The sequence below is a fragment of the Protopterus annectens genome, chromosome 5.part0, assembly GCF_019279795.1.
Source record: "Protopterus annectens isolate FY-2018-M chromosome 5.part0, PAN1.0, whole genome shotgun sequence".
NCBI lineage: Eukaryota > Metazoa > Chordata > Ceratodontiformes > Protopteridae > Protopterus > Protopterus annectens.
This window is the reverse complement of record NC_056735.1, coordinates 776110753-776135446: the sequence shown is the minus strand read 5'-3', so window position 1 is coordinate 776135446 and position 24694 is coordinate 776110753. Positions and strand designations below refer to the sequence as shown.

At 39.7% G+C, this 24694-nt stretch overlaps 1 protein-coding gene across 1 annotated transcript in view; it reads right to left on the bottom strand.

Annotated features, from left to right (window-relative positions):
• DDX10 (DEAD-box helicase 10) overlaps positions 1 to 24694 on the bottom strand; it is a 1393858-nt gene that overhangs the window by 654972 nt on the left and 714192 nt on the right. Inside the window, exon 12 of the mRNA XM_044071854.1 lies at positions 7359 to 7447. Within this exon, the coding sequence (XP_043927789.1) occupies positions 7359 to 7447 (89 nt within the window). The remainder of the gene's footprint in view (positions 1 to 7358; positions 7448 to 24694) is intronic.

Here is a 24694-nt window from a genome sequence, read left to right as displayed (position 1 = left end):
AAATTTGGTCCTTTATGGATGCCTCAGGCTGGTTACAATTATTAAGTTATTTTTAACCTTTACGGTGGGCATATTGGTGTATTTTATGTATTTTAAGTGTATATGCATTTCAATATAATTTATCCTTGTAGGTTATGGTTTTACAATTAAGTGGTTAACAACCTTGCAACATATTTACGTATGTTTATGCATTTTAGTTGGAGTCTACATGAGTTACATACACAACCTTTTAAATACACGGTTTACTCCTTTAAGGAAATTATTTCAATTAATTAATTAATTTTCACTGTTTTATAAAAAGGAAGTAAAATTGTTCTTAATTTGTTCTGAGGAAGCTCTGCATTAGTGGAGTGAAAGCGCGCTAAACTCAATTGTGTTGTTCTGTTTGTGCCTTTTGACATTTTAAATTCGGAATAAACATTTTTACATCTTGGATCCTGCCTCTGCCTGGCACCATTCTTTTGGTTTGTTTCTTTGGATTTGTGGTTCGTGGAAACCCTTCAGAGTCAATAAAAAGATCCACCAGAGAAAGCACCATGGAAACCTTGATTCTGCAAACCAATCCTACCCCAAGGGTGACAATCATTATGACTCTCCCACCCTCGGGAGGAATCCTCTGAAGAAGCATCCTAAAAAGACTACTGCAACTTTTGAAAAAGAGGCACTTACTCCCTTCTGATTCCTTAAACAGGTCCACTGAGGGATGGCAAAGCACACTCCAATGACGGACAGCATCTTCCCATCTTGCTCACTCCTCGTTATCCTTAACTCATAACATCCGAGTGACACCTCTAGGTGTATCGACAGTTAACTCTTACTGATACCTCTAGGTGCCAAATATTGCTTGTTCATATTTGCATTAATAATTCCAAAACCATGCTATATAGAAGGTTTTAAAATATTTCTTCTTAAAGCTTACACAATAGCAAACTGAACTGCATTAACATTTTACCTAACTGTTGCTTTTATGATATTAATTTACATAGATATAATTTTCACTTTTCTAAATATCTCAACAACAAAGTAACACAGAAAGAAATCCTTAGTCTCATATGAAAGCTCTCAGCTAGGTGAATAAAATGCTGCTGACAGTATGTGTGTAAGTTGAGTGGTTGCTGAGATATTGTAAGTTGTTTACAAAATATTACAAATGTAATACTGTGTTTACTTTGATTTATAAAATGCAATTTAAGACCTAGAACCTAAAAAACACTACCACTATAAAAATAGTTTGTGCTGACTAGTTTGCCATTTATACTTCTTTCATAACCCTTATGGTTCCAAAGATATGAACATTTGTCTGAAATGTGAGGACATAATTTAATTCTGTGAAAAGGTTTAAGCTCCGCCCATTGGAAATTAAGAGTGTGAGCTTCCTAAGCTTCAATTGGAGTGAATGAGTTAACCTTCAGCCCAAATGAAGAGCCATCAAAAGGGGCACTGACAAAGGACACCCTGAAGCAATCCACAAAGTTGCAAAAACATATTTAAGCGTGGTGCTGCATGGCATGGCAATGATAGAGCCAGCCACTTGAGATGCTCCATTGGCAGCATTTGAAATGAGCATCAAGAAAACATTGGCAATGGAAACCAGGGTGGAAAATAGAGTCTCCAGCATCTTCAGATTCCCTGGAAGCTGCTGTGTCTTGACGCTTTTTGACACTTCAGACACCAAATTAAACTGAAGTCTTGTCAAGTGGTCAAGTGTGATAGATAATTACAAGTTCTCATCACAAAAGTAGCTGAGACACGCGAGCACTCCCCTAAATGATCCAAAGCCCAAAACTCCCTGTTCAGGGGTGGAAGGGTTGGGGTTGACAGAGAAGATCTCTTCAGAACTCTCTTCCTTGGTGGCAGCTGCCACCAGAACATCGATGACCAGACCCTTAGTCCAATGCATCTGGTCCTTAGGGGGAGCGCAAATCCTGTTCTACTTCTTGGGAACAGGCTCCACCATGTTTGGTTCCTTCCACATCCTCTGAGACACCAGGTCTATGGGAAACACCCAAGGCCTAGATGGGTCTATGCAAAAGCCTCCAAAAATACAAATTCCTCCTGAGATGGGGCTTCAGTGGTCCAGCCTTTGCACTGGTGAAGCAGCTCCAATAAGTCACCAAAATAGGCATCAACCTAACAAACACACAAGGCCTAACAGACACCAAATTCAGGCTAAAACTAAGGGACACAAAAGAAAAAACAAGACCACTAAACAGCAGGAAGTCCTAATGAGTGACAATGCAGCAACAAAAAACAGCAGAAAACAACATATCTATCTACCCAACTATCCAAGTCAGAAAAAAAAAAAAAAAAAACAAATGGTACAACTAGGGTAAGAGAAGCAAAAGTCTCACCAAAAAGCACTACGCTGCGGTACCTACAAAGAAACCACTAAGCGAAGCCAAGATTGAGCTGCTAACTGATATGGCAGCAAACTAGATCTGAGGATTAGAGCGAAGAGAGGGGAGATGTGGGTAACGAAAATGGAGTCAAGTGAATTCAAAGACTTTGGAACTGTCAGATCCAGGTCGGATCCAAAGACCTATATATACAGGTTGAAGCCAGATGGAGCAGACAAGACAGGATCCTGTGTTACAACTTAAAAAGTGATAACAGATTCATAAACATAAAAAATATTTATATTTACTCATGGTTGCTATGATTCTATCCTTATGAGATGGCTTAACGTAAAAATGATTATCCTGTTGAAATATTTTTAATGCTATCATCTGCCTTTAGACAAACTGACAAAAAGCATTACTTGCTCAAGTTCACCATACAAGCCTTTTATTAGAAATTTAATCAAGGAAATGGAATTCTACATTACTGCAACTTTAAAAGCAGACACAGAATTGCTTTACATTTAGGAATATATTCATTTAAACAATCAAAGCTGTTATTATAGTCACTACAGTATAAAAATGATTCATTAGAATCAAACATGCTAGCAATGTCCATTGTATTTCCTTGTTCATAACGGTCAGATGAAGAATCAGTACATGCAATTTCTATACACAAGTCAACAGTTCCACTTCAAGTTTGTATGTAGAAGGAACATAATTTGGCATAAATTTTAAACCCATTATTAAAACGTAATAATGGGCACTTCCAACAACAACAAAGAGCAAAAGTGTACAGACTAGCACAGTAGGAGACCAAAAGTATCATTAAGTTAAATATTCTGGCTGCATCCATGGACAACACAGAGCAATCTGGCAGAGGATTCCAATACAACTACTACTGCTTCTCAGTGACCTTGTAAAACTAGTTAGGAAGAACTAGTTGGGAAGAGGGCTGAAAAGCAATCTCTAAAAATGTGCCTACAGAGGCATTTTTGTAGGCCTGAAACACTGGAGGAACAGCCGGAGACTTGGCGTTTGTCACGCCCAGCAACTCCAAATTTTACTCCATGCAGTAAAACAACTTTACACCCCAAAAGACTGCTCTATCATAAGACCCACAGTCTCAATGAACGGGATATCCTTCAGGAGCTAGGAAAAACTAAACAATTTTACAGTTCAAATCTCTTGGGGTTCTTCATGATCATTACTTATCTAAGCAGGATCTTTTGTACAGGCGAAAAATCTATGACTGAGATTCAACTGCCAGCCCTGGCACTGGAGGAGCCCAGGAACAATGGGTAGAAATGAACAGCATGGCCTGCTCACGTTTGTCGGGGGGGGGGGGGTACATGTATTTGGAGTCAAAATGGTCAATGCTAACTTCCTGGTAGAGACCAGGAAGCTCGCTACTCATGCCTCAGGGGGGCAGGGATGCTTGGAGGGAATACCCATTGCAAAAGTGAGAGGGCATCCTCTACCAGTATCTCATTGCACCTCATCAGATGCATGTGACAGGGACAGGGAAAACCATAAAAGAAAACAGTGTAATCACTGCCTGATGGCTGTCTGAATGATGGCTGTCCCAGCCAACCCTAGCCCTGGTGATAAGGAATGAATGGGTGACTGACTGTGTGTGTGTGTGTGTGTGGGGGGGGGGGTGATGATTGACAGAGTGGGAAGGGGGTGCGCAAAGAGTGCAAAAAAGAGAGAAAATAAAAAATAAAGATCACTAATTATCTAATGTTCCTACACAGCCAACATCCCAAAGGTGATCCATAAAATATCCCTGTACTCCTGGAAAATTAGAAAACATCTAATTCCTAGTTATAAGCAAGGGATTTCTTCTCAAAGAAATAATACTAAACACAGTTATGCTTACTGCAGTGATAGAAACCACTTCAAGGTCTTATGCTGCAGAATACAATTAGATGGTGCATACTACAATGCCTTAGCTTTTAGTAACACTGTAAAGGGCCACAAACTCACTAGCAACCACTTTTACCAACTTCAGCAGAATCTTAAAACTAAGAAACTAACACGGCTTTGCATTTTGGGCACCATCCTTCAGGCATGCAATAGACTATCAAAAGGTGAAGGGCTGCTACTTAATGACTCTCAAGGCACAAATATTCACCTAATATTACTGTTACTACTGAGCATAAGGCTGGTACCACTTGCTATCACCTACTGAATCTATATACTGCATTGCTTCTTTATGGTTTAATCCTAGTATAATTTTGCTAAGTCTTTTGGGTTTCGAATACCATGACAGGAATGGATCTCATTCCCAAGTCAAAGTATAAAGTTCATGAAATTAGTATTGTTTCAATCTTTGATGTTAGCCAAAAGTGTTCTTCATAGCATCCGCAATGTGCCTCCTCTGCAATTCATACGGCATTACATGTATCGGTAACTTAACTAAAAACAACGTTCTTTTTTATGAGACCCATTGCTCCTACTACTATTGGAACTGTCTGCATATCCATCTTTTACATTTCCCTCATTTCAGCCTGCAAATATTGGTATTTTATGAATTTGTGTTTCTCTCTAAGTAAGACACTAATCAATGGGTCTAGCAATTTCAATGATGAATGGTACTTCTGTCTTCTTTTCACAGACTGCTATATCTGGTTTTCTTGCATCTGTTTTTTGAACTGTTGGTAATGGGTGATTCCATGTGATATAAACGTCATCATTCTCTATAATGTTTTGTGGCTCATGTTTCCAATGCTTTTCGGGTACTTCAATATTGTAATATTTGCACAATATTATGCCATTCAACATTCAGGCCCCTCTGCCATTAGTGTATCACACCCAGCAACAAGATGGTTCTGGTTCTGTTTTACAGAACCTGCATTTGTCTGTTTCTCCCACATGATCAATGGACTTTGTAAACCAACATGTAGTCGACTAAAAAGTTATGCTTACTTTCATCTTTTGGTTTAAATTCACCTCTCCTTACCCATTACTGTGTCTGAATGAGATATGGCCTAGGTCATATATGTAAAAGGTCACTAGTGATCAACCTACACAACAAATATTGAAAGCAGGGGAAATAAAATTTTCTTTAAAATTCTACAAACTGTTTTAAAAACTTTTTTCTCTACCCTGTTCAATATTAAGACCCAAACCTGCCATTTCATGTCCATCTTTCAACTGCCACAGGAAATATTGACCTTTTTCATCTAACTCGAGTGAAAAGTGTAATCAGTGATGCCTAAATGTATAAAATGCACCATAACTACTACAGTATACTGAAAAATACAACAGTTACTTAAATAGAGAGTTATAAAGATAAATCTATAGCACATAATTGAGGCAGTAATTATATTACACGTAAACAACTTTAGAAATAGCAAAAATAAGTTTTGAAATGCATCTAAAATTTCAAAATCTGTGGGTTGAGTAAATAAAGTTGTGTTTAAGCTGCATTACAGCACACGTACTTTATTTTACTACAATCTTTTTGAATGTTAACTACAAATACTATATTAATCACATTAATTCAAACATACAGAGTACAACCTAAAATTGCAAATCTATTATAAAAAGTGCACATTTTCTGTAACCCTGTGTCTTTAGCATTTTTACGATTTTATAATACGTAACAGAAGAACATTACAATTAAACCAGATGTTACTGTTGCTTTTACATTACTCCTTTGGCACTGCAGTGTTGATGACCTTTTGTAAGTATAATGTATCATCAGGTTAATTCTATAACTTGATTTCTCTATGGCTACATTCACAAGAAAATTCAGAAGCACAGAATCTAAATTCTCAAGTGCAGTTTACAATAATGTGGCCACTAAGAGTGAGTTAACACAACATCTACATGTTAATTTTAAACAAAGTGCAAGATAGCACCAAACAAAACATGTCAAACTTTCTGAGGGTCATAATGATGAAATAAACCCCCTTCAATTTAGCGTCATGATTTCATCTAAATGATTAGCCTGGTGCTTGTTAGCATTCAGACTAATGTTACTTTTTGTATATTAGGGCTACTTTGAAATCAGGACATATTAACTCAAAGACACATTTCAAAAATAAACAAAAACTTTTTTTTGTATAAAAATATCCAAGGCGCCAAAGTAGCTAGCATTTAACATTGTTTTATTCAACTTTATCACAGACCTTAACATGACTACTTATGAGCTGGCCAACTTGTGATTTATAGATACTTTAGTTACCAGTAATACAAAAAGGAAGACCTAATAAAGACTAAATAAGCTGTACCTCTTTATTAATATAAAACATACAATAGGGGGGTTTGTAGTACATGCATCTGAAATGTCTACAACATTACTAAGTTTATCTAGCTACATGTCAGCCATTTAAATGACTGGCTAATGACTTGTTAGCTTTAAACACTATTTACAAGATACAGGTCATCAGTTGTGGGTTACTGCTACTAATATGACAGAGTCCTTTTTTTGCCAAGTTTTTAAATGCAGCTCATAAGCTGACCAAAGACAAGAAAAAACTTTGATTTGGCTCAATGTCAAATGAAATCAATCTGAAATCTGGAGAATAAAACGATTCAGACATCAGAAGGTACAGCGACAGACCTCAGTGAACTACTTTATTTATTATATGAGGGGTGAATTTTCAAGTTAAACAAACAATATCAACCAAAAATACAAACTGCATAAAATGCCATTAAAATAATTGAAGAAAATGCATTTGAAAATATGAAATGTGTTCTACAAGGATAAAAAAGTGTCAGTCTGCCATTTGAGTGCATAATTAATTAAAAGCATGCTGAAACAAAAGCCTGTATCTCATTTTTAAAAGAGAAGGGTGTCAATTAAGAAATATAAGACAACACACTGCCACAACAATATAATGAAGCTGATTGAATGTACTGTTAACAACAATTAAAAACATAAAATATTCAGTGAGTAGCATTTGAAACATAAACTCTCCCCCAAAAATCATTCATTCATTCATTTATTCGGACATGCACAGTACAACACTAAAACTGCATGACTATATATTACAAAAAGCAATTACTCACAGAGCATATTCTGTAAATGGGAGCTTCTGTACATCGAATACTTCTTTATTCTTCATGAGGAATACAGAACGCAGGTAAGATACAAAACACTAACAAAAAAAAAATACATACTTACATTTAGCTCAAGTTTTTTACTCAGAAGTCTTCTAACTTATCAGTGATATGCGCGCACACACACATGCACAATTCATAAAAATAAGAATTTTGTGGGCTACTGTAAAGTTTCTGATGCTCAGTTAATGAAATTGTGTAATTAAAAAATACAGCTTTCTTTGAAGACTGACTCCTGTAACAGTATTTATAACATCTGGCCTTCTACGATCAATCATGCTTTAAAAAGTTGATCTTTTGCTGATGAATTTCTCTGGGTGATGGAAGCCTATAAACGGTAAGGATGACAGCAATATACCCAGTGTGCTTGGCCTTAACAGCATATGACAAAATGCTGTTGCCTTGTATTTTGTTCCCATAAAAATACTATCTTTTAACAGACACAAGATTAAAATGAATTTAGTACACTGAAAGTATACAAGCAGTAAGAACACCAACGCATGCAGACAGACAAAAATGAAAACATTACCATACAGCTACATTTTTTAAAACTGCTTGTGAATGATCTTTCAAAGATACTCAAATTAAAACATTATCAACCATGCATTTCTTAGGATTAACAGACCCACATGAGTACAAATATCAAATAATAAATCCTTTTAGAATGTTAATGCCTCAGAAAAAAAAGCATAACGCTACATTTATGAACAGTGAAGATAAAGAAAAAATGAAAAACGCTGAAGATCAAAGCATAAAATACAATGTCCAACGCAGACATTTATAAGCAGTCTTTTGCATTAGCCTAACTCTTCTATAAACATTTCAGGGCAAATAGCTTCATCATAATTTCTTTAATTTCATTAGTGGTTCCCTCATTTTCCATTTTCAAATACCATTTTCTTGGCAACTTGTATTAGGACATCAAACAAATTATTTGCAAACATACTGAGTTGTTGATTTGGGTTCTGACAAATGCCTTACGCACCCAAGTAAGTTTCCCATTATACTGCTTAAGAACAAAGCTATAACCACTAGCTTCTCAAAATTTCATACACCACATTCTCAACCCTTTGCCCTTCTGTGCTACCATACTAACAGTAAGTGTAGCTTGACTAAAACTATTGTGCGAGCTTGAGCACTCACGCATGCATGCACACAAGCATGCGTGCAGGTGTGCACACACACACAAACACACAGTTCCTGAAGGGGCCAACAATACCTTTTCAGTGTCATTAGCCCTGCTCTCTTTTGTAGCATGTTGCCACCAACCAGAACAATCTAGCACCACTAATATACAAGTATTGTACATTCTTAAAATGAGCCAATTCTGGTAGCTATAGGTAACCTATCTCTCTTCAAATGGCACATGTCAGCAAGCTAAAATTGACTAGTTTTTTGTAACATTACATAAACTAGTCGGCAACAGTTACAAGCTTTTGAAACTGAATAACAAAATTCTTTCTTCTTCTTTTGGCTGCTCCTGTTAGGGGTCGCCAAAGTGGATCATCTGTTTCCATTTCTTCTTGTCCTCTGCATCTTGCTATGTCACACCAACCACCTGCATGTCCTCTCTCACCACATCCATAAACCTTATCTTAGGCCTTCCTCTTTTCATGTTACCTGGCAGCTTCATCCTTAGCATCTTATTCCCAATATACTCTGCATCCCTCCTCAGCACATATCCAAACCAACGTAATCTTGCCTCTCTAGCTTTGTCTCCAAACCTTCCAACCTGGGTTGACCCTCCAATATACTTATTCCTAATCCTGTCCACCCTCGTCACACCCAGTGCAAATCTTAACATCTTTAACTCTGCCACGTCCAGCTCTGACTCCTGCCTTTTTGTCAATGCAACTGTCTCCAACCCATATAACATAGCTGGTCTCACTACCCTTTTGTAGACCTTCCCTTTCACTCTTACTGGTTCTCGTCTGTCACAAATCACTCCTGACACTCTTCTCCACCCATTCCATCTTGCCTGTACTCTCTTCTTCACCTCTCTTCCACACTCACCATTACTCTGAACTGTTGTTCCCAAGTATTTAAACTCATCCACCTTCGCCACCTCTTCTCCCTGCATCCTCACCATTCCTCTATCCTCCCTCTCATTCACAATAACCAAATTCTTTACTTATAGAAATTAGGCATTGCAGTTTGAAAATTAATCATAAATTCTAAAGCATAATTTTTATAAGAGAAATATAAAAATATGTTATTAGACAGACAAATGGGATTAGAATAATTACAAGTTAGGCATTCCCTGTGCTACTGCTAAACATTACTGTAATCTACCTATCTCTGACTTTTAAGACCATTCAAAAGTTGCAAAAGGCTCACATGCAAAATTTATAGACATGAGCTTACTGTCTCTGGGAGTGGGCTCTCTTCTCATAGGCACGCCATGAAAAGGTTTCCCTGTTCCCATTTCATAAACCCAATGACACTGCAAGAAAAAGGAAAACTAACCCAGAAAAAAATAAAATAATAAAAAAAGAAAACTAACTAAAATCTACTGCTTTTACTGAATTTGTACAGAGGTCTCGCATCTTCTGAAGAAGATCTATGGTGATGTCCCAGAATGAGGCAACAAAGAGAAAATATTCAAATAGCAATGTCTTTCCAAAATTTCCTCTTTTTGCTTATAGTAAAACAGGCCTGGATCTTCATGCCCTGTAGGGTCAAAATTTTGAATTCAAACAGTATCCTCAAAAGTAAAGTTGCTCAGATAACCAGAAAGTTCCAACACAAATATGGGAGCACAGCTTCAACAGAAAGTAACAGTCAAAGGAACTCAAGTTCTGCTATGCACATGCCATGTGTGCATGCGTCTGAAAAAGTTTCACTTTTCAAAATGTTGTGGTATTCTCTATCTAAAAAAACTACAAGTTTTCTGCAGTTTTTCATTCTTCACATGTTCTACTCCACCTTTTCTCAGAACAAAAACTATAGTTTTTGTACAGACGTTCACATTTCACATCTTTGTTGTTATCTTTACTTTAAAAAATGCACATTTCTACAGCTGTTCACAGTCTCACAGCAAGAAGTTACTACTACCTTGTCTCTTTTCAATGCTCCATCATGGATACTTTTGTCTGCTTGCTTAATTTTTCAACTGTACTGCCTAATTTGTATAAGTAAAGAATTGCATTATTCAGTTTCAAAAACAGGTGATAAGTTCCACACAACTACAGCACTGTGCACCATCATTTTATGTTCTACTGAGAAATTCAGAGTGAAACCTGTATTAAACAACAGTGGAAATAATAACTGTAGCCCTGGGAACATACTATAACCATGTGTAATTAATATCCAGTTGCATATTACTTTTCACTGCATTCCTGTAAATAAACTACATACTGACAACTGTAAAAAGGAAGACAGGAGGTGGGTGCCTAATACTTCACCAGGAGTTACCCCTGAAAAACTATTATGGAGAATGCATTCACAAAAGTACAGTTTTGTACCTACCATAAATGTAGATGTTCGAAGATCCACATTGCTGCAGTCCTTACACTTGGGGGTAGTCCGCTGTCCTCGGTCGGCCTGAATATCAAAGTATAAGGCTGACGTCGGTCAAGGGGCATTTGACTGACATCAGGACGTCAGGGTACAAATGCGCATGACCGACGTCATATCCTCAGTCTTTTCTTGCCCCAGATGTCAGAAGACCCTAAAAATAAAGGTCAAAACCAAAAGACAGCAAACAAACAACCAACCACCCTTGCACTAATTATATGTACAATATATACAATATACACAATATTTACAACCCAACCCACACAACCACCTCTAACTACAGAGGGGAAGGAGGGAGGGTAAATTGGACTGCAGCAATGTGGATCTTCGAACATCTACATTTATGGTAGGTACAAAACTGTACTATGTTCTTCATCTCACATTGCTGCAGTCCTTACACTTGGGTAGAATCCCAAAGCAGAGGTAAGGGAGGATGGCCAAACTATAAGGAAGCAGGAGCTGCCAAAATGCCCTGCAAAACAGCAGTGGCAAAACCAGCCCTGGATTTAGAGTAAAGTGGTAGGTGATAATGCCTAGAGAAAGTATGCACTGAACTCCAAGTAGCTGCCTCCAAAATATCCTTGGTTGCCACCCCTCAAAAAAGCTGTCAAGTGGCAGTAGCCCTAGTGGAATGAGGCCTAATCCCAGCTGGAATTTCCTTGCCATGATGGGAATAACAGAAAGCAATGCAAAACCCAATCCACTTAGAAATAGTTTGTTTTGACACAGGCTTGCCCTGAGAACTCAAAGCAAAAGAAACAAATAACTGCTGAGACTGCCTGAACCCTTTAGTTCTGTCCAAATAATATCGCAACTGCCTGTGTACATCTAAAGTGTGCAAAATCTTTTCCCCTTTATTTTGGGGATTTGCATAAAAAGTAGGCAAATGAATAGTTTGGTTTAAAGCCACACTAGAAACCACTTTAGGCATAAAGGAAGGATTAGTACGTAAAGATACCCTATCCTTATGGAAAATTAAGAAAGGCTCAACCGCCATAAGGGCCTGTAATTCAGAAACCCTTCTTGCAGAGCTAATGGCCAACAAAAAGGCAGTCTTCCATGATAAATATTTCAACTCAGTAGTAGCTGCAGGCTCAAAAGGTTGTAGAGTGAGTTTCTCCAACACAAAATTGAGATCCCAAGCAGGAGTAGTAGCTCTACGTGGGGGTCTTATATTCTTTGCCCCTCTAAGAAATTGCTTGAACAAAGGATGAGAAAACAATGGTGGGTCACAGTCATAGTGAGCTGAAATTGCTGCAGCATGAACCTTAATAGAAGAGAAGGACAAACCTTTGTCCAGTAACTCAGTAAGATATTGAAGAGCCACACTTAAATTAGGCTCAGAAACATCAAAATCCTTTGCTGCACTCCAAAAGAAAAATCTCTTCCATTTATCTGCGTACACTTTCCTTGTACTAGGCCTTCTAGCTTCCAAAATCACATTCAAAACTTGTTGTGGAAGTTGAGACCCTCTATGGTTCAAAGCAGAATATGCCAGGCTGTTAGGTGAAGAGAGTGAAGTTTGACATTGAGCAAATGACTGTCCTCCTGGGACAACAGGTGTGGAATCAAGGCAAAGGGCATGGAGGCTTCCGTACCAGACTTCTCAGTAATGGGTACCAGTGCTGTTGAGGCCAATCTGGAGCTATTAAAATCATCCTTGGCTTGTCCTGTCTGACCTTTAGAAGTACCTTTGGGAGGAGAGGCAGAGGTGGAAAGGCATACACATGAAGATTGCTCCAATTGAAAGAAAGAGCATCCACTTTCCAAGCTGTGGGATGAAACCTTTTCGTGCAAAACTTTGGCAGCTGATGGTTTAGTGGAGAAGCGAACAGATCTATGTCTGGAGTATCCCATGACACTGTCAATTTCTGAAATACATGAGGATCCAATTTCCACTCGTGGGGATCCATAATTCGTCTGCTCAACACATCTGCTAAGGAGTTCTGTGCTCCCGGCAGAAACCTTGCCTGAAGATTGAGCTGTAAACTGAGAGCAGTCTCCCACAAAATCATTGCTTGCCTGCATAGAGGATAAGAATGTGTTCCCCCTTGCTTGTTGATGTACCAGAATCAACACCTGCCCTGGAAGAAGTAAATCCTTGAAAGCTATTAATGCAAACTGGACTGCTAACATCTCCTTCAGGTTGATATGTAGATGTTGTAGTCTGGCAGGCCACTTGTCTTGTATCCACTTTCCATTTAGATGAGCTCCCCAAGCTTTGTCTGAGGCATCTGTCGTTAAAATCTGACTCGCCTCTGGCCGGGTCACAGAGAGTCCCTTGTTTAGGTGACATTCCTGAGCCCACCACAAAAATTCCTTTTGAATGCAAGGTATTATTTGAATGACAGTGTCCAGATCCTGGCAGTGCTGTGTCCATACATTTTTGAGATACCATTGTAGCTTCCTCATATGCAGTTTGGCATTGGGAAGCACCAGAATACAAGATGCCATGAACCCTAAGGCTTGAAGGACTGTCCTTGCAGTCAGCCCGGACTGATGAGATAGTTGATGGAAGTAAAGGGAAAGATTCTTTTGTTTGTCCGGGGTCAAAAAGGCCAACTGCGATTCTGTATTCAGTCTTACTCCCAGAAAGCACATGTCCTGAGAGGGTACTAGACTGGACTTTATTTCGCTCACAGAATACCCCAGGCATCTTAGCACTGCTATCACATATTCCAAATGATGAAGAAGCTCTTCCCTTCCTTGAGCCAGAATCAGGCAATCGTCCAAATAAGGATAGATCTGTATTCCTTTTAGCCTGAAGAAAGCTATCACTGGAGCCAGAACTTTCGTGAACACTCTGGGCGCAGTAGATAAGCCAAAGGGCAATGCAGAGAACTGATAGTGAGAAGTCCCAGCTCGAAAACGCAGATACTTCCTGCAACTTAGTCTGATAGGAACATGAAGGTAAGCCTCCTTGAGATCCAAAGTCACCATCCAATGATCTTTGCCCAGCAGAGGTAAAAACTGTTGTAACGTCAACATTTTGAACTTGGGAATGTCCAGATAAGTGTTGAGGATAGATAAATCCAAAATTGGTCTCCACGTGTTCCCCTTCTTTGGTACTAGGAACAGGCGAGAATAAAATCCTAGGCCCACTTCTGGCATAGGGACCGGCTGTATGGCCCCTAGTTGGAGTAACAGAGAAATTTGCTTGTGAGCCTCTATTCTTTGTTGAGGAGGAACGACTGGCATGCCCTTGAAAGGAGGCAAGGTATGGAAATAAAACCTGTAACCGTGGTTTATGATATCCAATACCCATCTGTCTTGGGTAATTAAACTCCAATTTTCTTTGAAAAGTGCCAACCTTCCTCCCAAAGGTGCTGCCAGACGAGAAGGCTCTGGCAGCTGAAAAGGTAGGTCATTGGGTCTGTTTACGAAAGGACTGACCCCTGCCCTCACCTGAAGACTGTGCAGGAGAACTCCCTGTTCTAGGCCTGAAAGAGCCCTGAGCTCTGCCCCTACCACGTCTATATCTACCCCTAGACTGGGAATCATAAGAAGGATACGTCCACCCTTTAGTAGGCCAATTTCTACTAAACTTTGGAGGCTGAACCTGCAAAAATCTTTAACAGTCTGCATAGACTTAGCCTTGTCTTCCATTTTCTTTAAAACTGCCTCAACAGGAGAACCAAACAACACATCAGATTGTAAAGGAGCATCTAAAATCCTTGTTTTAACATGGTCAGATAAATTTTGATCCCTCAGCCAGGCGTGCCTGCGAAGAACTGACCCAGTGGCAGCCACCCTAGACGAGGCCTGTACAGCATCAAAACCACATTGCAAAGAATGCTTACCCACCTGTTCAGAAACATGTACTAAATCTTGTAACTCTTTACAATCAATACCTTCCGCCAGAGCATCAACCTTAGACTTCAATTGTGAAAGGAGATAGTTTTGGTATTTCAACATGTGAAACTGGCAATTCAAAGCCCTCATAGCTAGAGTGGAAGAAGTATAAACTTTCTTTCCCCATCTATCCAAGGCCCTGGCCTCTTTATCTGCAGGAACCGGATTCTTGACAACAGAAGCCTTAACACCTTTAGGCCCCTGGCTAACAGTTTCTGGGTCTGCCCTAGGACTCTTAAAAAGATACTTATGAGCTTCAGGCACCCTGTAATACCTATCCGGTTTAACAGGAGCAGGAGGCAAAGAATCAGGATTAAAAGAAGCCTCTGTAAAAACATCTTCCACTACATCCAAAACAGGAGGTATAGCCAAAGGCCCATGCTGGGGTAAAAACAAAAATTCACTAAGCCTTTTCCTGGAATCAGAGAAGTCCTGACCTTCCTACTTAAAATGCTCCCTCATGGAATGAAGAGTTTCTGAAAAAGAAAAATCCTCAGGAGGAGAAGCAGAAGGAGTAGAATCATCCACATCAGAATCAGAATAAGGAGAGTACTCCTGCAAGTCTTCAGCCGAAGACTCTGAAGCATCCGAAGCCTGCTCAAAACTCCCTAGCTCAGGCTCCACCCTAGGTCTCTTATCAGGAGGAGGCAAAGAACCCCTAATCAAAGTAATCAAATCTTCTGCCATTTTAAGCATATGCTTCTTGGGCACAGTTCCAGAAGAACTAGGGGTGACACCAACTGAAGCTAAACCTGGCCTGCCTCTAGGAGAAGCCTTGGAAACAGAAGGAGAGGGCCTAACCACCCTAGGCAGGAGGGAGTATAGTAACCTGAGAAGCCCCATCACCCTGACCTGCCTCCTGAGAGGCCACATCCTGCAATAACAAAGTCTCTCCCTGGGATCCCAAAGAAACCTCCGGTGGCACCACCGGCTCCACCGACACCTCTAAAGAACCGGCGTCCAGTACGGACGGTTCTTCTAGCCTAGGCTTAACTGCTTTGTCCTTGCGCTTCTTTGAAGAAGCGGGCGTCGGAGCATCCGACGGCATTTTATAATTGCACCGCTTCAAGACTAACCTGGCACAATCTAATCTCCTCTTTATAGTGCGCTTATTGAATCTAGCACAAGAGCGACACCCAACAACGTCGTGCTCAGGCCCTAAACAAGGAATACACAAAGTATGATAGTCTCTATGCGGTATCTGTTTCCCACAAGAAATACAATTATTCACTTTTTCTGACATCCGGTAAACCACTGAGGCAAGCAAAACTAAAATATTCCCCAACGGGGTACTTAGCCAACTTTGACTCGGTCTGAAACTCCGAAATCGAAAAATTTCAGAACGCCAACCGGCACTTGCAATACTGCTTCTGCATCGGACCATGCGGCAAAAAAGACTGAGGATATGACGTCGGTCATGCGCATTTGTACCCTGACGTCCTGATGTTAGTCAAATGCGCCTTGACCGACGTCAGCCTTATACTTTGATATTCGGGCCGACCGAGGACAGCGGACTACCCCCAAGTGTAAGGACTGCAGCAATGTGAGATGAAGAACATCTGTACTATGTTTATAAAACTGTACTCTGTAAGAAAACACGGAGTAATTAATACAGCATTGGGAAGAGGAAAGGGTGCCATAACATTTCACGATTTTTACTGCCATTGATTAGCATTAGCAGACCAATCCAGAGCTGCAGCTGAGGCAGTGGGAGTGAGGAGCATTAAAAAAAAAAGAAAGAAAGAGATGTTTCTACCCGGTAGCTCTTTTCTATCTTAACTTCAGAAACTATAGAAAATTAGTTACTAAAGACACTGCAGTCTTCGAAATCCCACGAATACTTTTACACAATCTTACAATCTTTATTAGGTAGAGCTTTGTAAGATAAACAAAGTCAAAATAGCATAGTGAAGCAATATGAGGCATGGTGATGTTAACATTTCAAAACCTTTACTGCAAGTTTTTAGCTACCCAAAACTACAAAGCAAATTTCAAGCTAGATAAAAACAAAGGCAAAGGGTAAAAACAGACACCACTTTATTGTGGGCACATTCGGATGCACAATATGCGCTCTTCCCCAGACAAAACAAAACACCACTCCATTCAAAATGTTTCATTTAAATAACAACTAAATTCATGACATCATATTCAATTAGTAAATAAGCCAAATTTAAAGGTATAAGCACAGCCTAACATACATTTAAAATTACATATATAAAAAAATATAACTTCATATAATATTTACTTATACAATAAACAAAAATTATATATATACTCTCAAATATGTAAACATAAAATTTATGTATATATATATATATATCTAATGTAATGTTAATTAGCGTCTTTCTAAAGACTTCAATCTAAGCAAACATTTCAGGGAACATGACTCATTCAGACCTGGGAACATATAATCAAAACTTGCCTCCAAAGCTCTCTCAGTTCAAGATTTAAATGCCAAGGGCCACCTCTAACATTCTCTTTCACTTGCTCTACAGCAAAAAAGAGAAAGGAGTGGTTATTAAATTAATTTATATGCTTGGCTAGTGCATTGTTGCAATCTTTTTTATTACTACTATATTGGTGCTCATATATTCCTTGTTTCAGATGGCGCATCCGAAAGTGCTCACAATAAAGTGGTATCTGGTTTTACCCTTTGCCTTTGTTTTTATCAAGTTTTTAGCTACAGCAGATGTTATGCAGAGCTGCAGCTTTTGGCAAATAGCATGAGCAGCAAAGAAAAATCATCTGGTCCAAAGAGCTGTTTCTACACTGTATCTCTTTTCTAGCTTTACCATAAAAACTGTAGCAAAAAAGTTACACTGACTCCTTGCTACAGTTACTAAGACACACACACACACAGACACACACTGTTGCCAGTTTTCTTAATCATTAAAGCAGATGTGATGTTAACTGCAAATTTTTATATTGGTATTGGCACTTGTCATCAACAACAGTGATTATACCACTGACTTTCACTGACTGATCAGTACCTCTTTTGCAGTGCCAGCTGCACCCCCTAACAGCTTGTGCCTTGAGCAGCTGCCTCCTTTATTCATCCTTAGCTAGCTTTACATGCATTCCAGCTTTAACGCCTTTTTTACTTTATTCATTTGTTAACCAAATAAGCCCACTTAACACAAGTGTCAGTTTGCAGGGGGTGACCCAAGAATAATCTCTGATAAAGTGATTTGATCAGTTATACAGAAAGCAAATGGAGAAGAAAGGAATCAAACCCTGTACCCTTGACTACAGGAAGCATCTCATTAACAGTTCAGAGTCTAAATTCTCCATGCTAACTGTATGATTGGCACTTCTTAAATGCATACTCTACATCTCATTTTATATGACAAAACTAAAGACTATGCTATTACCAAATAATTTATGAGGCAGTTTTACTGTAAGAAATATATAACTACTACTGTTAACTGTGGTGTACTTTAAGAAGTGCATGATAAATACTGCTAACTCTACATTTACATGTCATGGATAATAACAATAATGTAATCAGATTCATTGATTCTCACTAGATTACTTGAAATACTCTTCAGTCCTTTAATCTGTAGAAATAATTTTCAACTTAAATACTGCCACTGTGTCTTTATGGTCTTATTATTGGTCACCCAAACCTTGAAAAATGTACAACTTCATGCTGTAGTTCAAATCACAATTCTGGTTTGTTCACAACTTTATCTGTTCTCTCTTAAAAGTCTTGGATCCGGTTTTGGAAATAGACAAATGTTCTTTACAATTCTCATAATTTCTTTCTGTATTTTGACTTTCACTGAGATTACTGTTCCTGACCCTTAATTTCTGATATCTCTCTAGCAGCATCGATGGCAACACTGAAGTCATCATTCTCTGAGGTAATTCCTTTGTTTGGTTCTCTGAGCCTGCAGATTAGATTTAGCCCTGTACAGGTGTTTTTACTCCTCTAGATCTATAAATTGAACTCTTGCTTACAATAAGATCTTGACTCAGCCACTTTGCCAACCATGATCTACAGTTTTGGGTACTTGCACTCTTACTATAATCCTTTTCTTTAACTCAGAAAGCTGTGAAGGATTTCTATCATAATAGTGCTTCTGTTCACTCTGTTTCTTCAACAATTCTGTAACTCAGTCAGGATTCTCTGGTTCTAGCTATGAGATAAGTCTAGACCATCCACTCCTAAGTCATCTTACCATGAAAAAATTACTGATGGGGGGGGGGGGTACTGAATGGAGTGTTGCCTGCTAGCTCTCCCCTGGGAGAGCTGTGCACACTCAGGAAGCACATGGGCATGGTAAGATTTTATTGGTGGAGAGCAGGTGCAACCACATGCCATGTCTGGAGGCTGGTAGACAAGGTTATTTGCTGCCTCATGTTTTTGTGGAAGTGAGGGATTGCTCAGTGCCATCATCCCACCTTCCCTATCAGAGCTGAGCATGCACAGGGTTGCAGGACAAAAAAAAAATGGAACCACATTTGAAGGCTGCTTAAATGATGGCCGCTCCTGGCTGACTTTTGCCCTCATCAATGAGGGAACAAATAGGTCATTACAGGGGTGCTGATGACTGGTAAAAGTAGGGACAAAAAGCCACAAAAACTCTATACTCTGACAGACGGGTAGCAATCTGAGTTTTCAGTACTGTTACATTTCTTCATGAAGTTTTCAAAGTTTGAATCATCCGCAAATGACCATCGCTCTGGGAAGAATGCAGACTGGCAGTTATTTGTCTGAATCTCCATTAATTTTCAAAGTTTTCAAATTCATGGCAAATAAAGTAAAGACTACCGGTAAAGATTACCATATGTGGAATGTCTTAAGAATACGATTTTCAGAAAACAAATCACACTTGCATGAAAAGTACCTCTTAGTTTCACTACAACATTAAATTAATGCAAACAGATCATAAATGTCATCTATGGATTGACGCACATCACTTTCAGCCTCACTCCATGGCAATTCTGGGACTTCATAAGAAACCATTTCTTTCTTACTATTCTCACTGCAATACACACCACAAACTTCACAGCTTTGCACAAACCTATTTGTTCTGACATTATTGGCTAATATAACAATATGTTACTTCACTTCTTCTTCTTTCGGCTTTTCCCGGTTAGGGGTCACCACAGCAGATCACCTATCCGCTCATGATTGGCAGTGGAGTTTGACAGTGTCGAGCTGCCAGTCCTGCGCCCAACCTTCCACTGAAGGCACACACATGCATACACTCACACCTAGGGCCAATTTAGAGTGTCCAATCCACCTACACCATGTCTTTGGGATGTGGGAGGAAACCGGAGCACCCGGAGGAAACCCATGCGACCACAGGGAGGACATGCAGACTCCACACAGAAGGCACCCCAGCCAAGGATCGAACCGGAAAACCTCTTGCTGTGAGGCACCGCTAGCCACTGCACTTTACAATTCCCAAATTTGATTCAAGGATTTTCCCAGACTCTCTCAAATGAGTAGGTATTACTTTGTCTGACTGAAACAACAGACCCTGAATACAGCGTATTAGTACACTTGTATATATCCTTGTGTACCAAAAGATAATCGATCTAGTCAACCTTTCATTATGCCTTCCTTAAGGACTCACATTTATCTGTCTTCTGTGAACCTTTCTTACTTTCCTTTGAGGCACAAGTAATTAAGTAATCACAAAAAAAAATCTACATCTACACTAGGAAATGATTTTGCTCAATAAATCTACTACATGCATCTCTTTGCTTGGCTTGAGCTGTTAACTCACACCTCTGCAAGTCAAGCAACATTCTTTGCAATGTCACTCTACACTGGCTTATAAGTCTTCACCAACATTAGTTTACCATAAATGTACTCAAGGAGCTTCTCACATATGTCAACAGTGGCCAATACCTCATTCTCAATCTGAGCTCACCTAGACTATGCATCAGTAATTGCTCCCACACCAAATGCTAATGGTCTACTCTATTGTATCAGCAACATTTCTGCTTCAAGACAATTCTAATTAGCATCTTCCAAAGACATGCATCTGGAGCGTTTCTCCCTAGGCCTCCACTGAAAACAGGCTCTGTCCTAGTCGGACTTTCTGCTGAACAAATGTTAAATAAACAGGTAGATAAATCTGCTAGCATCAGAAATTACATAGAAACATCAAAATACTTCAGAGTTGGTGTTTCTATTGGTTTACTATTGTTTGTGTGAACGACATTCTATCGGCTGCAATGTGCCGAAAAACAGAATGTAGAACGCACAGTTTTGCACCAGATAGTCGACTCCATTTATGCGAATGCACAACTGCATTCGCATAAGTGTAAATCGACTATCTGCACCGAGATCATGGTACAGTAGGGAGTGGAAATGCATCCACATCCCCACTGTAGTGCGATCTCAGAGTTAGAATATGTAAGTAGGGGGGATGTGGGGTGCGTAGCCCCCAACATGGGGGATGGGGGGTGCAGGGGGGCTTGCCCCCCTGCAAAAACATGATAGCTGTATAGGAGTTTGATTTACATCAGCTCCTATACAGCTATGAAGTGGTGGTTTCGACAACAATGTTGAGTTAAATGCGTCGAGCATTTGGTTCGACACTGTGAACGTTAGTTTTTTTTACTTTCGGTATTACCATTCGTTTATTTGAACGGAAAATGTTTTTCCGTTCGAATAAACAATAGTAAGCCTTTTCTATCATATATTTCTTCAAAATATCAAAGTTTTTGTCTTGTTCCTGGGACCATTACTGTTGTATAATATGCTCTAGAAGCTTCTTTACAGGCACGATAACTTCTAACATGTTCAGTGTGAAAGAAACAAAATACTCTAACACTCCTATAAACCTCATTAAGACTTGCTGAGTGTTTGATCCTTGCATATGTAGTACGCTGTCAATTTTTCAGTAGCTGGCTTGAAAGCTATGGCATATGACTACCGACACTTACTTCTGTTCAGTTTCAGATTATAATGTTTCAGCACATGCTGAAGCTTGAAGAGACTCAACTCATTTTCCTGTTTAGTTTCCCCCATACTAGTAGATCATCAGTTATACTGACAACACCAAACAGTCTTTCAACATCCCATGCTACAGTTCTTTGAAATATCACTTATGTGGATAAAATGCCCTAAGAAATCTGTACATGTCTGTTTGTTCCATCAAATTTACTCTGACAGAAACACTGGACAGTAATCAACACAGACAAGTATTTCACACTTGCATAGATGCTACAGTCTATGTCAAGCAGTTAGTGCATAAAGGCTATGAGCTGTTAATAAACTTCTACCTGTAGTACAGCAATTTCTTCAACCAACATCTGCCTACCATTTGACCTTGAGGAAGTTACTTAACCAGGCATGTGGTTTGGGGCAATTGAGAATTTGGGCTAAGCTCACTAATGGTCTCCAGGACTGCATGCCTACTAAAAGGAATGGATAATGCAATGTCTGTTTCTAATCACTTTATTCCTGCTTCATAAAGGCAAACATGTTACTGACCTACTCATCATGCTCTGACTGTTTAACAATCGCACCTAAATTCTCCATAATTCAAGCTTTTGATGTGCTCTCTCCTTTAGCACTACAAACAGTCTTCTACAGGTACATAGTCTAACGTTACTACTGCATACGAGGACCCATCATATGGTAAGGTTTCCAGGATAAATAAAAGAGAATGTGTAGCCCCATGACAAAGCCCAAACACTTTCTTGAGCCACAGGAATGGAATCAAAACTCCTTTATTTAGCTCATCATCTCTTCAGAAGTGCTGAGCCTTCCTCAGGATGTCAGAACAAGTAAAATAAAAACTTCATATAGCCTCTAAAACCACATCATGTAGTTTCTACAGCCAATCCATGAACTTATTCAATCCTCTTTTCCAAATATCTTAAGTGAAAGGAGTTTCAAAGTCTCTTTACTAACAAAAGAATGGCTTAGTCCTGGGCTACTGCTCGAATATGATCTCTGCCTGATAGGTCAGGAGTTGTTTAACCTACACAGAATGTATGGCAACAGACAGATCACTCTTGTAGAAATGCACATGTACCTTACCTTAGCTTATACCACTGAAGTGAATATGCATTCAAAAAACAGTAGTGAATCTTGCAGAAAAGAGATGAGAGAAGCTCCACCCACTTGTATAAGCAAAAGCAGCAGTAGTTTTGTTGTCTCTGCTTGAGCATCAACATGTTCAGCAAGGACAGCAGAACAAACACAGAACGGGGTCCTTTCTAGAGGAACATATGACATCTCCACTGGATTTACAGCTGCACATGGAAGCCAACACTCAGAGGAAGGAGGACAAGGACACATGGTGGTGGAATGAGCAAGTACAGGAGAGTATACAGAGGAAGAGGCTGGCGAAGAAGAAGTGGGATTGTCAAAGAGATGAAGAAAGTAGACATGAGTATAAGGAGATCAGGCACATGGCAAAGAGAGGTAGCGAAGGCTAAGGATAAGGCATATAAAGAGTTGTATGAGAGATTTGACACTAAAGAGGGAGAAAAGGACCTGTACCGATTGGCTAGACAGAGGGACAGAGCTGGGAAAGATGTGCAGCAGGTAAGGGTGATAAAGGACAGTGAGGGAAACGTACTCACAAGTGAGGAGAGTGTGTTGAGTAGATGGAAAGAGTACTTTGAAGGGCTGATGAATGAAGAGAATGAGAGAGAGAGAAGGTTGGATGATGTGGGGATAGTGAATCAAGAAGTGAAGCAGATTAGCAAGGAGGAAGTAAGGACAGCTATGAAGAGGATGAAGAATGGAAAGGCTGTTGGCCCAGATGACATACCAGTGGAAGCATGGAGGTGCTTAGGAGAAATGGCAGTGGAATTTTTAACCAGACTGTTTAATGAAATTTTGGAAAGTCAGAGGATGCCTGAGGAATGGGGAAAAAGTGTTTTGGTACCTATCTTTAAGAATAAGGGTGATGTGCCGAGCTGCAGTAACTACAGAGGGATACAACTGATCAGTCACAGATTGAAGTTATGGGAAAGAGTAGTGGAAGCTAGGTTAAGAAGGGAGGTGATGATTAGTGATCAGCAGTATGGTTTCATGCCAGGAAAGAGCACTACAAATGCAATATTTGCTCTGAGAGTGTTGTTGGAGAAATACAAAGGTCAAAAGGAGTTGCATTGTGTCTTTGTGGACTTAGAGAAAGCATATGACAGGGTGCGTAGAGAGGAGTTGTGATATTGTATGAGGAAGTCGGGAGTGGCAGAGAAGTATGTAAGAGTGGTACAGGATATGTACAAGGGTAGTGTGACATTGGTGAGGACTGCGGTGGGAGTGACAGATACGTTTAAGGTGGAGGTGGGATTACATCAAGGATCTGCTCTGAGCCCTTTCTTATTTACAGTGGTGATGGACAGGTTGACAGATGAGATTAGACAGGAGGCCCCGTGGACTATGATGTTTGCAGATGACATTGTGATATGTAGTGATAATAGGGACCAGGTTGAGGAGACCCTGGAGAGGTGGAGATACGCTTTAGAGAGGAGAGGAATGAAGGTCAGCAGGGCTAAAACAGAACATATGTGTGTAAATGAGAGGGAGGGTAGAGGAATGGTGAGGATGCAGGGAGTAGAGCTGGTAAAGGTGGATGAGTTTAAGTACTTGGGATCAACAGTTCAGAGTAATGGTGAGTGTGGAAGAGAGGTGAAGAAGAGAGTACAGGCAGGGTGGAGAAAAGTGTCAGGAGTGATTTGTGACAGACGGGTACCAATAAGAGTGAAAGGGAAGGTCTACAAGAGGGTAGTGAGATGGTAGCATTGACGAAAAGGCAGGAGTCAGAGCTGATGTGGCAGAATTAAAGATGTTAAGATTTGCACTGGGTGTGACTACGATGGACAGGATTAGGAATCAGTATATTAGAGGGTCAGCTCAGGTAGGACAGTTTGGAGACAAAGCAAGAGAGGCGAGACTGAGTTGGTTTGGACATGTGCTGAGGAGGGATGCTGGG